The sequence below is a fragment of the Oryza glaberrima genome, chromosome 9 (genome assembly GCF_000147395.1).
Source record: "Oryza glaberrima chromosome 9, OglaRS2, whole genome shotgun sequence".
Lineage (NCBI taxonomy): Eukaryota > Viridiplantae > Streptophyta > Magnoliopsida > Poales > Poaceae > Oryza > Oryza glaberrima.
This window is the reverse complement of record NC_068334.1, coordinates 16818473-16834735: the sequence shown is the minus strand read 5'-3', so window position 1 is coordinate 16834735 and position 16263 is coordinate 16818473. Positions and strand designations below refer to the sequence as shown.

Below are 16263 nucleotides of genomic sequence, written 5' to 3'. Positions count from 1 at the left end.
ATTTTAAACATTAGAAGTCAGTATATTTTGTGTGGGAGGGAATCTCAACTTGAGTACACTATACGTCCCAAGAGAATTAAATTCTGGCGGGTAACGAGGGTGCAGTTGCTTAAGATATTAAAATGTGTGTTCCCTCAAAAAGAATATTAAAATGTGTGTGTATGCATCGGAATTCAGTGGAACGCAAGGGGGTGGAGGATTATTCTTGTTCTTGTAGCAAGTTCTGTAACTTAATGTAATCACCGAAGATTCTCTGTCCCATTTCTGCAGACGGCGACCCGAAATCGTTTTCTATGAGCTTGTCGTTGTGGAAAAAGCAGTAGCGGCTTTCGTAACACCTCATTTTTTTTATCTGTTTAATTGCATTTTTTATCCTCCCAAATCTCCATCGAATCCCTGGACGCAAAAGACTAGGGACTTTTTTAATCGATCTGCGCGACTATAGAATTCGTCCCGAAAACGATGCATCGTAAAAGCTGGATTCCTTGGATGTTCCATTGGTTCGTGCCCTTTGTGAATTGTGATGTACGATCACGGTCACAATTGTAAAGCTAGCAAAAGGTTCTTGCAGAATTTCAGCCATGGAGTTATTTTGTGATCATGCGTCTTTTGTTTATGTTTGTTCATTGATTTCTTTGAAGTTATATATGTGGCCTTATGTGCCTATAAAACCAACCACATCACATCAATCATATTAGAACAACTGAAGAGTCCAGGCCTTGAAACATGCCACTCAACATGAAGGTACATGGAGTAAAATGTTGAACTAGTTCAGACATATTTACAAGAAGAATAGATGACCACTTTGTCAAAATTTGGAACAGTTAAAGGCATTAATTTCTTCTTTGCAAAAAAAAAAAAGCATAAGGTCCAATAAGATGGGGGCATGTTTGGGGAGATTCTAACAGCTGCAGTTTCTACTAGAATCTTCAGTTACCATAAACTCTCTTAAATAGTCCAGATTTTCACCCAGATTCTGAGAATGTATTTGTAGAATCTAAAAAATAAGCTAGAAGTTGAGTTTCCCACATTTTTCAGATTCTCACTAGATATTTCTCAGAATTTTAAGCTTCCCTAACATTACCCTAATCACCTTTGTCAAAACTAGGAACAGCTGAAGGCAAAAATGGTATAAGTTCCAATAAGATTAAACAAATAAATTGTAGCTTACATCAGCTAGATTATTAAAAAAAAGGCAAAATTTGCTACAGGATACCCAAAAAATGTGTAATTAGCTGTGGGACAACGTAAAGACGTGAATTTGCTCGAGGACACTTCAAAAATATGGTAATTTGCTACAGGACACTGGACACATTAAAATATAATATCTAGTCAATTGATGAGAGAGAAACCACGTAAAATGACAGTTTTGCTCTTATCTTCTTCTCCCTTCTCTCGTTCTTCTTCTGAATATCCTCTCGCGTGCGTCCCCTGCTGCGAGTGCGGTCACAGGCCACGCCCGCCGCCACGGACTCCTCACCATTGTTGTGGTCACGACCGCCGCGCCAGACATCTTTTTCTTCCACTTCTTTTTTTCGGCCACTAGCACGGAACGACCGCTATCCGTCGGTGCGCCAGCATGAGAGGGTAGTGGGGACAGGAAGAATGACTCGCACGCATGGCCGGCTCAGCGGCTTACCGCAGAGCTGGAGGTTGTCGGCGAAGGACTCCGGCGAGAAGTGTGCGAGCAAGGTGTTGGAGCACTCGTGAGCTTGGCGACGTCAGGAGGGACAGAGCCAGGAAGGGAAAAGAGGTCGCATGGGACATCACCGAAGAGGTGGTTGCATCGAAGGGAGAGCACCCGGAGGCATAGAATCCAATGAGGCTGACGCCAGGTAGGCGGAGACCAAGGACAGTGGCGTTGGCGGCGTCGCAGGTGAAGCCGACCCAGTCGTAGGCCGGCGTGGAGGAGTTCCAAGCGATCGGCCGCTGGTGCCTGTGCCCATGCGCGCTCCACACGACAAGCTGTGGAGGCCCTACTCTAAGTTGGGCAAGATCGAGAGGAAGAAGAAGATAAGGGCAAAATTGTCATTTTACGTGCTTTCTCTCTCATCCATTGACTGAATATTATATTTTAATGCGTCCAGTGTTCTGAAGTAAATTACCATATTTTTGGAGTGTCCTCGGACAAATTCACGTCTTTGCGGTGTCCCACAGCTAATTACATATTTTTTTGGGTGTCATGTAACAAATTTTGCCTAAAAAGAATTCTTGAAAAGAAGAAGATTGCAGATAGAAGTATCTTGGGATGACAATAGTCAAGGAAAATGCACAAACCGTTTTTCTCGGAAACCAAATTGGGACGTACACCAATAACGATATCAGTAATGCTGTAGTATACTATTTTTGAAACGAAATTATCGAAATAAAGCCTCAAAAACAACATACTGTCATAAGGATAGTCACAGTATGTTTACATTTTAAATTAGTGTCATATACAACTACTAGTAAAAATTCAAAGTATTAATTAAGTACTACTTAATACTTTTGTGGTTAAGTTTTTTTTTAAAAAAATGATAGGTTGACGATACTCATGTTAATTTCTTCCGAAATTCCAGATGAAAACGGTATAGCACTAATAAAAAGGTCAGAAAAAATCAGGATCCCTGTTGGGTCCATCACTTTGCATATTTTTATTAACGGCCTTATTTGGATAAAATAAATCACGTATAAGTAGGGCCACTGATATAGGTGTGGAGTGTGGTCAATTTGTTGGCTGAAGCTGGATGGCTAGACAAACTTATATTTATATATATCTAGGTAGGTAGGTCCAGCGTATGGCCTACACGGTTACTCCCTCTTGCTAGTATTCAGGATAGGATCCTCATCCTCTCCCAGCCTCACGCGGCTACGGATAAGAATGGTGCGAAAACAACCAGGTTTCACGGTGGCCGTTGTGGTTGATCGGAGCCTATTTCGTTCGAGGTTACAGTGTGGCGTCCGTCGCCGTAGGTCGTGAGCATCTACGTCACGCTGCGTAGCTACTAACGCTAGCTGAGGACGACGGCGATGCGCGGGGCTTGGCTGCCGTCGCTGAATCAAAGGGAGGTGCCGCGTTAAGGAGCAACGCGAGCTTGGCGTCGGAGCTGATGGACATGGGTTGTCGTGATGGTCGGGGATGGTGCTGTCGTCGGAGTGGATAGACGCGGAGCAAGGAGGACACGGCCACTGGCGACAAGCTCTGACGTGGCGTGGACGGTGGAGGATGCGGCCATCAACGACTAGCTCCAGCGTGGTGCGTGGATGGCGGAGGACGCGGCCGTTGGCGACAAGCTCCGACGGTGGCGTGGACGGTGGAGGATGTGACCATTGTCGACGAGCTCCGGCATGGGGTGTGGATGACGGAGGACTCGGCCGCCGCCGCCGAGCTCCGCTGTGGCGTGGACGGTGGAGGATGCGGCCACCGGTGATGAGCTCCGGCGTGAGACGTGGACGGTGGGACCACCGGCAACGATACCTTGGTGCCCGGCTCCTGATACCTTGCAAGTATCACCTATACGTGGTAGGAATCGCCTGATATCTGACAGGTATCACCTAGCGCGTGATACCTCTCAAGTATCACCTAATATGTGGTAGGAATCGCTTGATAACTGATAGATATCACCTGATACGTGATAGGAATTGTCTGATATCGGTTAGGTATCAGGACCTAATATCTAACCGGTATCATTCCATCTCAACGGGATTCCGTTGTATAGCAGCTCCCTTATTTTGAGTACACATTAGCAGCTCTCAAGTTTTGTATGCCCAATGCCCTGCAGCACTTGTGCACCATTGCAAGTTTGCAACTGCTGGAGACCTGGAGTAGACTGTAATTTAGCAGCTAGATGTGCTGAATGATTCATAAATTTGCATGACTCGAGAATAAAAATTTGGTATACTTACTTGATCCAGTACTAATGTACTATACACGAATGCACGAAACAGTGACGGCCAGTGTCTGCTACTTAGTTGTACACAAGCGCAGTCGCAGCCTCGCGCAGTCCCACTCGCATAACAACACGGTGCAGGTTGCCGTGAAATGATCCCTTCAGGTCGTCTCGATCTCTCACGGGCAGCGTACAAGTAGTAGCAGTACACGCACCTGTTGGCGTTGGGCACCGGCCGCTATACCTCCTCCTGACCTCCTGCCTGCCGCCGGAGAAGACAAAAGTGGAGCGTCTGGGAAGTCTGGAACCGTACGCCGTGAGATTCCGGAAGAAAACAAACGCAATGATGTGACATGCTTACAGCGACAAACGGAAACAGGCGGATGCTCACCGGGATTGGGGAAAATACCCTGTGTGCTGCGTCGCAACGCAACTTGCCCCCTTCACTCGTCCTGATGATTTTTTTCTCTTTATCCCCCTCCCGTCTTCCTCGTTTCTTTGCGGCTGCGTGCCGTCGTCATCGTCGCACCTTTGCATTGGATCAAGTTGGTGACCCCCGCGCTTTCCGTTCCACGATTGGGCGTGCAGGTTTGGGCGTTTCTGTGTGCGATGCGAAGTGCGGTACGTGCTCCTACCACGCGACGCGAGGGGATGGGCGTGAAGTTTTTTGCGTGGAACCGGAAGGGTATCGATATTTCGATATCATCTCGCCATCATTCCGGCGTACTACGTGGATTGGGTTGGGCTAGGCGCGGCCTGGCCGCGTGGTGGGGGGCGGGTACGTACGTGGTGGTGTACGCGCGGACGGCGCCTGCGCCTGCGCCTGCGTGTGTGCCTGCCTGCCTGCGCTGATGACATCCGGGCGCGGGCAGAGCAGTGCGCGGGGCAGAGCCTGGTCCCCTTCCGCGGTGGTCAGCAGCTGAAAGCCGCAGGGCCCCCGGCCGCTAGCCTTTTTCTTCTTCCCCGGCCTCCTCTCCTCGCGCCGTTGCCGGCGCGCCGCGCGCGCCCGTCGACCGCGTCTACTCGCGGAGCATAGCCATATTTCACCGTGCAAACTTTCACTTGTCAGCTAGTTTTGCGTGACATACACTACTCTACAGTCTACACATGCATGTAGTAGTGGCTAACGTATTGACTTTTAAACAAGTGGATTTGAGGCTGCGTTCGTTTTGGGTGATAGAGTGAGAATACACATCGTTTTCCACGCGCACGCTTCTCAAACTATTAAACGATCTGTCTTTTGCAAAAATTTTCTATATGAAAGTTGCTTTAAAAAGATCATATTAATTCATTTTTAAAATTTAAAATAGTTAATACTCAATTAATCATGAGTTAATGGCTCACCTCATTTTGCGTATCTTCTCAATCTCCTCAATCCCCTTCTCCTTAAACACACCCTGAGTCGATTCTGTACATGCGTTTTACTGTGCTGGTGAGATAGCAGCGGTAAGGTTAACTCGATGCGAAAGGGCGCCCGGCCGGCAGAAGGGACCGGGTTTTTACTGTAGTGCAGCAGCAGTGTTTTGGGCACAGTAACAACCTTACAGAACAAAAGGACCGGGGACCAAAAGGTGATTGGTGATCTCACTGGGAAATGGAGAAAACCCAACAGCAACGAGGAAAGGTTGTGGGGGCCTCCACCACACACATGTTCTTCTCCGGTAACACAAGGGTGGTAAACGTGTTGTGTAGCACCTCAACTTTCTTTCAACACCTTCTCCATTTACATTTACTGCATGACACGGTTCATGCTCATGTTGAAGAAACGGACTGGTGAAAGGAAGTGGCAGCAGAGTTAGGAATTTTAACTTGTAATGTAAAATATCGTTGCTTTATGTTTTAGTGGGTCATGTTTGTAAATTTCAATCGATTCACCGCTGGTAGAGAAATGCTCTTTACTCCCGGTTGGAAACCCCCCTATAGTCCCGGTTTTCAACTGGGAGTAACAATCCGGGACTAAAGATAGCAATCTTTAGTCCCGGTTCAAATACCTGGGACTAAAGATCGATCTTTAGTCTAACACCAACCGGGAGTAAAGAGGAAAATCTTTAGTCCCGGTAAAGGGTTAGTCCCAGTTTTTTTTCATTGTTCCTTTGAATATTGATTTCACACCAATCTCTCCAAAATCATAAAATCAATCACAAATTCCAAATCGAAATCGAGATGGTCCCTATATTCCCAGATCAAATAACAACATCACAAATCATAATATTCACATCACAAATTGTCAGAAAAAAACATCACAAATTCTAAAAAAATAAATACATCACAATCACAATCACAGATACATCACAGATCACAAATACATCACAGATCAAATAACACAGATCCAGATCCAATGAATCACAAGTTATTAAAAAAGAAAAATCCGGCCGCCTCCTGCCACGGGCGGCGGCCACCACCTCCTCCTGCACGGGCGGCCGCCGCCTCCTGCCGCGGGCGGCCGCCACCGCCGCCTCCTCCTGCGCGGACGGCCGCCACCACCTCCCGGTACGGGCCGCCAACCGCGCCCGGGTCCCCGCCGCCGCGCTCCGGGGGCGAGCTCCTCGCCGGCTAAGTGTTGAGAGAGAAGAATAGAAAGAGACTGAGAAGAGGATAAGGATAAGAGTGAGAGAGAGGAGGAGGATTACGAGATAAAAATTTTTGAGGATAGCAGCAAGGGATTATATATATGGTATATTTGATTTTTAGTCCCGGTTGGAAACAACAACCGGGACTAAAGTTAGGATTTTAGTCCCGGTTGGTAATATCAACTGGAACTAAAGATCTCTAGGGACTGGCATCCTCTGACACGACTAAAGATGATCTTTAGTCCCGGTTAGTGTTACTACCCGGGACTAAAAATCATCTTTAGTCCCAGTTGATGACACGAACCGGGATTAAAGATGATATAGTCCCTTTACAGTTATAAACCGGCACTAAAAATACTTTTTAGTCCTGATTTTTAATGGAACCGGGACTATTGTGGATTTGGGTGAACCGACCAAAGATGGTTTCTCCACCAGTGCACATATAAAAATTTAGTCTCACGAGAGGGTTTACGAAAAAGTTACGCCTTCTACAGTAAAGTGTGGTTAACATATAGTGTAGCGCCTTGTCTTTCTTTTTACGGCTTATTCATTTGCATTTTCATAATAACACGGTTGAGCTGGTTAGACCAATAGATTGATGAGAAAGAAAAACCGATTAATGATCGAGATAAAACTCTCTATTATAGTCGATCGACTCGACTGACTAGGTTAAACTCTAGGTATTGTCATGGAGCTCTCGGGGAAACACTTGTGGAAGGGATAGAAGACAACTCAAGAATGTAGTTGCTCTAATATCATACTTCCTCCGTTTCATATTATAAAACTTTCTAGCATATATGTGTCTAGATTCATTAACATATATATGAATGTCGATAATGCTAGAAAGTCTTATAACCTAAAACGGAGGAAGTATTTAACAATAAAAGATGAGATCATACTAGTTGAATAGTGAATGTAGTGTACTGAGATTCGCGTGACAATATATATCCAAATTATGTGGGTAAAATAAAAAGGCACATAATCAATACAAGTGAACTACATTTTGCTCTAATTAACTATCATATATATACTCTTAACAAGCTGTAGTAACGGTTGTACAACCACAGCTAGCTAAACCGAGCACGCCCTACAATTCGATCGTGTCTGCCTTCATTATAGCTGCTAGCAAATTACCTTTTGAATGCAAGCCAGTTAAAGATCGTTATGTAAACTAAAATCTCCACGTAATGACACAAACAGTCCAACAGGGCAGTCAACTAAGAGAGGCAGTCATGCCTGCCTACCGTAAAGATTAATGAACCTATTCATGACAGGTACATATGCATCCAATGAATTTTTTTAGACATATTCAAGGACCAGGGCCCCAATTTTTCAGCACACGTTAGCTACCCCGTCCGTCCGGAAGAACTACCGGCACACCGCCGATGGGCCTCCCCCCCTGTCGCGTCTCGTTAGTCCACTGCCGTGTTCTCTTTCCAACCTGTCAGGGAATCGTCTAGTAAACCTAGAGAAGAGAGAGAGATAGAAAGAGTGTGTGTGTGTGTGTGTGTGTGTGTGTGAGAGAGAGAGAGAGAGAGGAGAGGAGAGGGAAGGGAAATGAAGGGGACGTGCCGGGCCACGCCACGGAAACGACTCGGCAAGGAGCCAAAGCGCGGCACCTGCTGCCCCCAAAAGGCGTCGTGCCGCGGTGCATCTAGCTAGGCCGGACGGGCTAGGAAAGCGATGCATGGTGTGGCCCAATATATTGAACACCTTTTTCTAGCTCCACGTCCATCCATCCGGGTACGTACGTACTACTGTGCTAGATAGCTCGGCGCTCGGCGATGCCTGCACGGACCGAACAACCGGTCCAAACCCCACACACGCACTGACTGCACGCACCCACCACCGAATAGCGAACGGATTCCTTCGCTTTCTTGCGTGTGTGCCTGCCTGCATGCATGCACACGCACAGCCCGGCTGGCCGGCGATCCGCGCAAAAGCTCACGGCTTTAAGTAGCCTCTCTCTCCTCTCTTCTTCCTGCCCGATCGTCGATCGATGCGATGAGTTGGCCTTCATTTGGTCACCCGGTCACCCACTATGGAACTCAGGGTTGGCGTTACGGCTATCACACTTACAATGAAGTACGGTAAAAGAAAAATCACGGTAACCTACTTAAATTTAAGTAAATTTAAAAAATAATTTAAAATTTTGATCAATTTTACACGGTTTCGTACAGTTTGTCATAGTTACCATGGTTACCTTGCTTACCGCCGAGGTGCGGTAACCCGGTCCTGACGGTTTGGGAAACCCTGTAGTATGGATTCATCTGTTAGAGTTAGTTCTTTTTTCGTGAGTTTCTTTCACTGTAGATGACTGAAACTTGACACGGTTCAGTGTTGGGGCCTGAAAAAAACTCTGTCAAGTGAGTAGGAAAAGTTAGCGAGAGGATGCTAAAAGCTCTTTTGTCAAGGGCGACCATACTGTCAAGTCGGAGGAAAAGTTCCTTCCCTTTCACGCTTTCGGACGATAGACTGTGCAGCATCGTGCATGAGAGTGGCGTTCGGTTTCCATTAGCAGTTAACGCGGTTGGAGAGAGCTAGTGTAGGGTAGTGGAGAGACATATTTGGCGTAGCTAAGCTTAGCTAGGACACCTCTCGGTCTCAGTTGTCACGGTCGTTCGTATCTCTCTCTCTCCCTCTCGGTTCTTTTTCATGGTCATATATGTACAAGCGAGGATTGATCGATCGGAGCAAAAGTTATTTCACTTTGGGTACTGTTCGGTAGCGTCAATTCAACACCGCGAAAAGGAGCGCGGAAGCATTCCATATATATGCTCGCGTTTTCCTTCGTCCGGCATCCATCCGTCAGGTTACTCGTGCGTATGTACTGCGGCACATACTACTCCTACATATACAGGGTCAACACGAGAGAGCAGCGCGTAGGTGCCCCCTACCGCCCTACCCAGCGACCAGCGTGACGCCAGTTGCGTTCGAATTGAGATGCATGCATATCGCGGTGGTCCTGTGTATTGACCCTATCTCAACTTCATGGAGCCACACCAGAAGAGAGAAAATTACGGTACATGTACCATTCAAGCCGTGGAGAAACCACGCCCCGGTCGGGGCAGCCAGCCATCGCCATGCACGTCGGTCTCGACGACATCACGCTCCGCGTAGTTTTCCGCGCGGGTGGGCGCGGTGGATGCGCGAGACCCGGACGGGCGAGATATTTTTCGCCGGCGTCGCGCTCGCAGCCACGCACCAACGAACACAGTACCAGCGCGCGCGCGCGGCTGGGTTGGGTAGCTAGGTTGGACCGGGGAGCGGGTGCGTGCGTGGCGGCAGCAAGCGAACGAGCGAGCGACGTCGCGTTCCGTGGAGAAAGCGAAGGACGGGCGGGTCGCCGACGCGGACGGACGCAGGGGCGGGACCGCGCGGTTTGGCTGCTGCTGCGCGCGTCTGCTTTTGAGTTGGTTATGATCAGGTGGTCCAAGAGCAGAGGGGGGAGGGGCTGGGACCATGCGGCTCGGCTCCGCTTTCGTCTCGAACAGTGCGAGCGTATCGTACATGTGATGTGCGTGGTGGTGTGCATGCATCAGCAGCATTCAGCGCCGACGGAGAGACGTACGTGCCGGGGTCACTGATATGGCTTTTTCCGATTAACTGTGCTGAGGTGGAATAGGTTTTTGTTTCGACCCCAAAGCAAGCAATGGCGTTATTTTCATTTATTTTGGGAGCTGCGGCGCGACATATTTTCTTGGCCCAACAACGGTAGTTTGCATGAGGGCCTATTTTGAGTTGGGTTGGTTCTAGGCCCAAAAACATTACAAATGGAGTAGGGCACGAGTAGGAACTGGAGTTGGATTGGATTATGGCAACCATGCTCCTATAATCCGGCTTCTCGCCTACGACCATCACCGGCTCAAACCATTCGGTGTGTCGTGTCTGCAGTGTCCAAATCCTGCTGGATCCCTCGTAGCAGCTATCGTACAGTGTCCAAAACCTTCGATCGTCTCCTCCATTTGTCATTGCCATCCGACCATCCCTATCACTTACTTTGACATGAATCCATGGCATACCGGAAATCGCATACACAAGCTGCGGCCGTCTCCTCAGATAGGCGTGTCCCCATGTTGTTCTCAGGAGCACCCTTTCCTCGATGAAACACCCGCTCCCTGCACTAAGACCATTCACACCATTCGCGGTGCAAGACCCTCCTACAAGGGGTCCTATATGCCACGTACGTAGATTGAGACCACACCTCTTCAAATTTCTTCTCCCACAATGCATTTGAGCCTAGTTGGACCGCCGGGGGAATCACTTTGGACATGATCTGAAGTGTACGTACTGTAGACTAACTGACTAAGCAAGTTCAATCGTTGCAAAGGAAAGACACAGAACGGTTATAACAGAATTCTTTAAAAGAAGGCATAGCTAAGAATTTCGCATTGAGGTAATCAGATTGACCTGATTTTCCATTACTCTCTTAGTTCCCTAATTTACATTTACTATACAGCTGAGCTAACCGAGCGGCCGAGCTGATCATTTTGAAGGAACAAAGTTATTCTGTTATTGAACTCTCATCGACAGGCCACAAAAGAAACATCCCTTCCGAATTCAGTGAGCTCCAATGGAAAACTTTGGTCAATTTACAGGCAGCCGCTATCAATAGAGCCCCAAAAGTTTCCACCAGAAGGTTCCAACAACACCCCAGATCAGAATATTGATCAAGGCTGTTACGAAACCCATCCTGAATACATCTGGAAGCTCAAGATACCCCGCTGCAGATAGAAAGCAACAAATTACAGAGTAGTGAGAATATGAATTTGGAAAGACTAATTATGGAACCAAATATAAAAGGAACAACAGCATAGAAGGAAATAACAGGTTTTCTCATTCTATATCTATATGCCTTATCTGTTATAGCATGTTGTTTTTGCTTCCTCTGCTCTTTTTTTTTAGGGTAACCCGTTTGTAAATGAAAATAATGAAATGAAATCCAGAAAAGTAGAACATGAATTTACCTCCAAAGTACACTGCAGCCTGTCCGCTACTATAATGAGTTAGTGCACCAAACAGATTTGTGTTGAATGCCAAAGCAAGAGCTGACAGCACTCGAGGAACACCAGCTGCTACATGCATGGCCAGAAATGCCGAGTATAAAGCTCCAACATGTCCGGTTTGGCTTGCAAATAGATAGTGAATCAGGAAGTAGGAAGCCTCAAGAACACAAAAGGCTGCAGGCCAGCTCAGCGAGAAGGATTCAAGCAGCTTGGCAACACAGCTTGACATCCATGACACAATTCCCAGGTTAGTGAGCTGTCCTGCCATTCCAACTAGAACTGCAAACCATGCCAATGTATCCCATGCAGATTTCTCATTTAAGCAATCATCCCAGTCTAGCACATCTAGCAAGAGAAGAATAGAGAGTCCAAGCATCGCGGCAACAACACTAGATACACCGATAGCATCCCTACACAGAAGTCATTTTACATGATATTTAGGGAATAGTTGAATAAATATGCAAAAAAACAAGAGCATGATAGTAAGGGCATATTATCTATGTACGGTATTCTGAAACAACTGCCTGATTCATAATGCTATTGTCTTCACTATATTACCCCTTAGCATACTAAAAGTACAGGAACACAGGTGATCTGGATGCAAACTAGGATTGGTACTAGGAATTGGTCGGAGTTAGCTTTTCTTCTTTTTATTTTATTTTATTTTTTTAAAAAAACTACAAGCTGCAAGACAGTTGCAGCTACAGATTAAAGCAAATGGTATCATCAAAAGAAAAAACACTCATTTTCTATTTGTTATCAAGATCATATGTTAGTTATATGAAAAATCCTACTAATAATTAAGGAACATTTAAAAATCTGACAGACTCTTGTAAAAAATGGTGAACCATATCAGAATCAAAAGTTGAAATGAAATGTGATTAATACAGGAATACTTGACCTGGTGTCTACAGGGAAAGGAAAGCTAACTGGAACAAGCTGCTCCCTACTCAAATATGAATGAAAAATCACACAAGTATTTTAACGATGCAACTATTAAGTATCTTGCTAGCAGGAGGCAATTAGCTGCATTCCATGGAAAGTTTTAGTCAACCAAAAAGCAACAAAGAAAATTATGTCACAAACTGCAACATTGTATTGATATCAAAGTCAACATTATACGTGGGAGCACTTGTACTAAAGGAGGAGCTTGCCCAAAAACTCTTCATGGGACTGCAAGGATCACTAAGGCAGCCTAAGGATGCTACTATTAAGTACTCTACTATGGTATATCAATATAATCAAATAAAGGGAAACATTTAAATGCTGCAAGATTGGATTAATGTGACAACGTAATATTAAGATTGAGGATGATGTGTAGTGGAGAAGCTTACCCAAATACCCATAATGAAACTGCAAGGAGCATTGTACCAATCATAACCCATTCATTCTTAGTCACTGGACCCATGCGCTCAAGCTTCTCTGCAGCTAATGCTGGGGCATCAGGAGTATCCTTTGTTTCAGGGGGAAATATTTTGTATAGCAAGTATGGTGTTGCTAGTAGAGAAGCAATGGCTGGCAAACTAGCAGCTTTGAACCATGCTATCCATGGATTTGCAACGATAATACCAAGCTCCTCTGCTAGCTTCAAGCACAACAAATTTTGTGCTGCAGCAGTTAGGAAGAGCGCACTTGAGTTACCAGCTGCCTGTTAAAAAATAGGAGAAGAAAACTAGATACTCTGTAAAAACATTTCTGAAGATGATGCGTATACAATGAATAACAGAAGTATAGGATGCACAGAAACATCATGCATGACACACCACATGACATTAAACACGGCAATGGTACTAAACCCAAGAGAATTATAACCGGCATTCTGCATTCTTACTGTTTAATGGAAACGGTAAGAAAGCAAAATGCACAAAGTCATGTATAGTACGATGGTCTTTCTATACTAGGATAGTTTACTCCTGAGTACTCTGTTCGATTAGAGAGGGACTATAAAATATCGTTGTCTTATGACCAGATGAATCCTCTCTTTTCCAAAACCTTCACCCTTCTGCTAGATTGATGATGAACTCAGTCACATAATATTACGACCATTCATGCATCAGTGGTGGCATTATGATTAAAAAATACATCAAATTGTAATTTACCCTGTAAGCAGGCTAACAAAACACTAGGTTGATCTGACAATGGCCTAGCTGGTTGCCTGATTTCAACCCAAAATTACTAGGTAAGGATGTTCTGCTTGATTGTACCAATGTGCCACCCAGTTCTCACTCCCACTCCACTTGTGCAGAGCCCAACGGCAGGACACAGTAATAGTCAATGCAAGTAGCAATCGTCCCTTGCTAAAACCAAAATTTGGTTGCTATGATCAGAAAATCCTGGTTGCAATCGATCTATATGAACAGATCCCATGCGAGTATGAGAGATTTTATCACTTAATTACCTGGAATTGCGACATCACAAGATAGGATCCAAGCTTCCGCGACGACGGGTGGTTCGGCTTGCTCCCTGCCGAGAGCGAGAGCGACTTGATGATGGGCAGGAACACGCCTCCGGCCCTCGCGGTGGTGCTGGGCATGGCCGGCGAGATGAACGCCTCGCTGATGGTGAGCCCATAGGACAGCCCCAGCGTGCTGCCCCCGAGCCACTTGACGAAGTAGGTGGCGATACGGTCGCCGAGACCGGTCTTGACGAACCCCCTCGCGAAGAAGAAGGAGATGACGATGAGCCAGATGACCTCGTTGGTGAAGGCGGAGAAGGCGGCGGCGAAGGGGAGCGTGTGGGTGGCGACGGCGGCGGTGAGCCCCAGGAAAGCCCAGGCGCCGACGGGGAGCGGGCCCAGCACTAGCCCCGCGATGGTGGAGAGGAAGATGGAGAGGAGCTGCCACGCCTGGGGGCTCACCTCGGGTGGGCGCGGCGCGAGGAAACGCACGGCAAGGCCGACCGCGAGGGACACGAGGAGCGGGGCGAGCTTCGCGCCGGCGGGGGCCGGGCTGTCCGCCTCCGGGTTGGGTGTTTGCGAGGCGAGGAGAGGTGGGATGCGGCGGCGGAGAGGCGTTGGGGCGAGGCGATGATGATGATGATGATGCGAGGAGAGGGAGAGCGAGGTGTGTGGGAGGGAGAGGGGAACGGCGGCGATGTGGCGGCGCCGGAGCTGGTGCGGGGATGGGAGGAGCAGAGGCGGGCGGTGGGAGGCGGCGATCCGGAGGCTCTCCATCGGCGTCGACGGCGACGGCGAGGGGAGTGTGGGGCGGCGGAGTGGTCGAGGTCCTCGTGGAGGCGGTCTCAGGAGAACGACTTGTAGCGCGGCATTTTTGAAGGAAAAAAAAAATCATAGATACTAACGGCTGGTTTTATATTTCTATCGATACGAACGTGGTGCGAACCCGACCCACTGACATGGGAGGCCACGTCTCACGTGTCCTACAGGGGCCCACCTGTCAGTGTGTTGGGGTGTGCAATGCCCAGGTTGTGATTGCTCAGTTCCAATGGGATACTCGGGATCGGAGTGGGCCCCAGCGGCAGCCGGAGGAATCGCGGCACCTATGGGCTACCTGAGGCTGAACCGAGCGCTGGCGATGGACCCAGCGAGGGCGTCGCGGTTGCGCCGAACGCGTCGGCGGCAGCCAATGGCAGGGCGACGCGTGTAGCCCGTAGATATACATGCTCGCGAGTCCCCTGCCGTACGATGAAGCTCTGACGATCTGGATGGTTCTCACACGTCCCGTTCGCGATTTGGACTCGCTGCATTCTGCCGATCGCCACAATTCTCACGTGGCCCCTTCCTCCAGCGCTCGTGGGATAGTCACAGGAGGCCCGCTCTATCTCAAAATATAAGAAATTTAGATAAATATGACACATAAAGGAGTCCTAAAAATATTTTAATATAACACATAAAGGAGTCACAAAAATATCTTAAAATATAAGAAATTTTAGGTGGATATGACACACACAGAAGTCCCAAAATATAAGAACACATACATCAGTCCCAAAAATATCCCAAAATATAAGGAATTTTAGCGGAGATGACACATAGAGTCCCAAAATATAAGAAATTTTATGTGGATATGACACACAAAGATTTTTAGGTGGATCTGATACATCCTAGCACAGAGATTTTGCGTGGATAGAACACATCCTAGTACAACAAGTCTACATGTCTCATCCACCCAAAATCCCTTATGAGATGGAGGGAGTAATGCGGTAAACCAGCAGGAGTGGACCCGTTTGTCAGTGACAAGACTAATACTCCGTCACCATATTCCTCAAAAAAACAGACATCATATTTAGGCCTACTAACAAGAAAAACTAGTGGATGCCCCGCGCGTTGCAGCAGGATTTGAGAATTCTTACCGAGAAACATTGTTGATCAATCTTCACGTGTTTCCTTTTTTTACTCATTGGTTGCGTGTTTTTTTTCCGACAAAATAATGTGGAGTACTCCCTCCGTCCTAAAAAAAACTCTACCTTAGGAGGGGATGTGACCAGGGAGAATGTGACCCCTCCTAGTACAACGAATCTGAATGAATCTAGACAGTTCTTAGTTCTTTCTCCAGATTCGTTGTACTTAGGTTAAGTATTTTTTGGGGACGAAGGAAGTACGTGTTTATCAAGTGGGCCGCTTTCGTCCACTGGCTACTAAGAAAGAACGAAAATATTTTCTTCTGTTACTTGCTGGGCCAACAGCCCACTGGGCGGAGAGGTTCGTTCCGTTTTTTTTTTTTTTTTTTTTTTTTTTTTTGCCAACAGCAAACTGAATACATGCAATGTTTGAAGGCCATTCGATCAAGATCTGACTGTTAATATGCGTTAATGACGTGGCGAGCTGTGGGTACTAACTATATAGGAAGAAGAGATGCCATC

The 16263-nt window shown here is 47.0% G+C and overlaps 1 protein-coding gene across 1 annotated transcript; it reads right to left on the bottom strand.

The window, feature by feature from the left end:
• Window positions 1–10823: 10823 nt before the first annotated feature.
• Window positions 10824–14699, bottom strand: LOC127783519 (dicarboxylate transporter 2.1, chloroplastic-like). The gene is made up of 4 exons (XM_052310706.1): window positions 13844–14699; window positions 12780–13093; window positions 11407–11855; window positions 10824–11163 (listed from the first exon to the last, which is right to left on the bottom strand). The coding sequence occupies exons 1-4, from the start codon at window positions 14615–14617 to the stop codon at window positions 11048–11050; spliced, it is 1653 nt and encodes a 550-aa protein (XP_052166666.1). The 5' UTR covers window positions 14618–14699; the 3' UTR covers window positions 10824–11047.
• Between the last annotated feature and the right edge of the window lie 1564 nt (window positions 14700–16263).

What these genes read in the sequence shown, in the direction of transcription:
- LOC127783519 (XM_052310706.1), bottom strand. Translation starts at nt 14,617, where the DNA reads ATGGAGAGCCTCCGGATCGCCGCCTCCCACCGCCCGCCTCTGCTCCTC. An exon ending in TTGTGATGTCGCAATTCCAG is followed by an intron (nt 13,094 to 13,843) that starts GTAATTAAGTGA and finishes ATTTTTTAACAG; the next exon opens with GCAGCTGGTAACTCAAGTGC. An exon ending in GGCTGCAGTGTACTTTGGAG is followed by an intron (nt 11,164 to 11,406) that starts GTAAATTCATGT and finishes TTCTATCTGCAG; the next exon opens with CGGGGTATCTTGAGCTTCCA.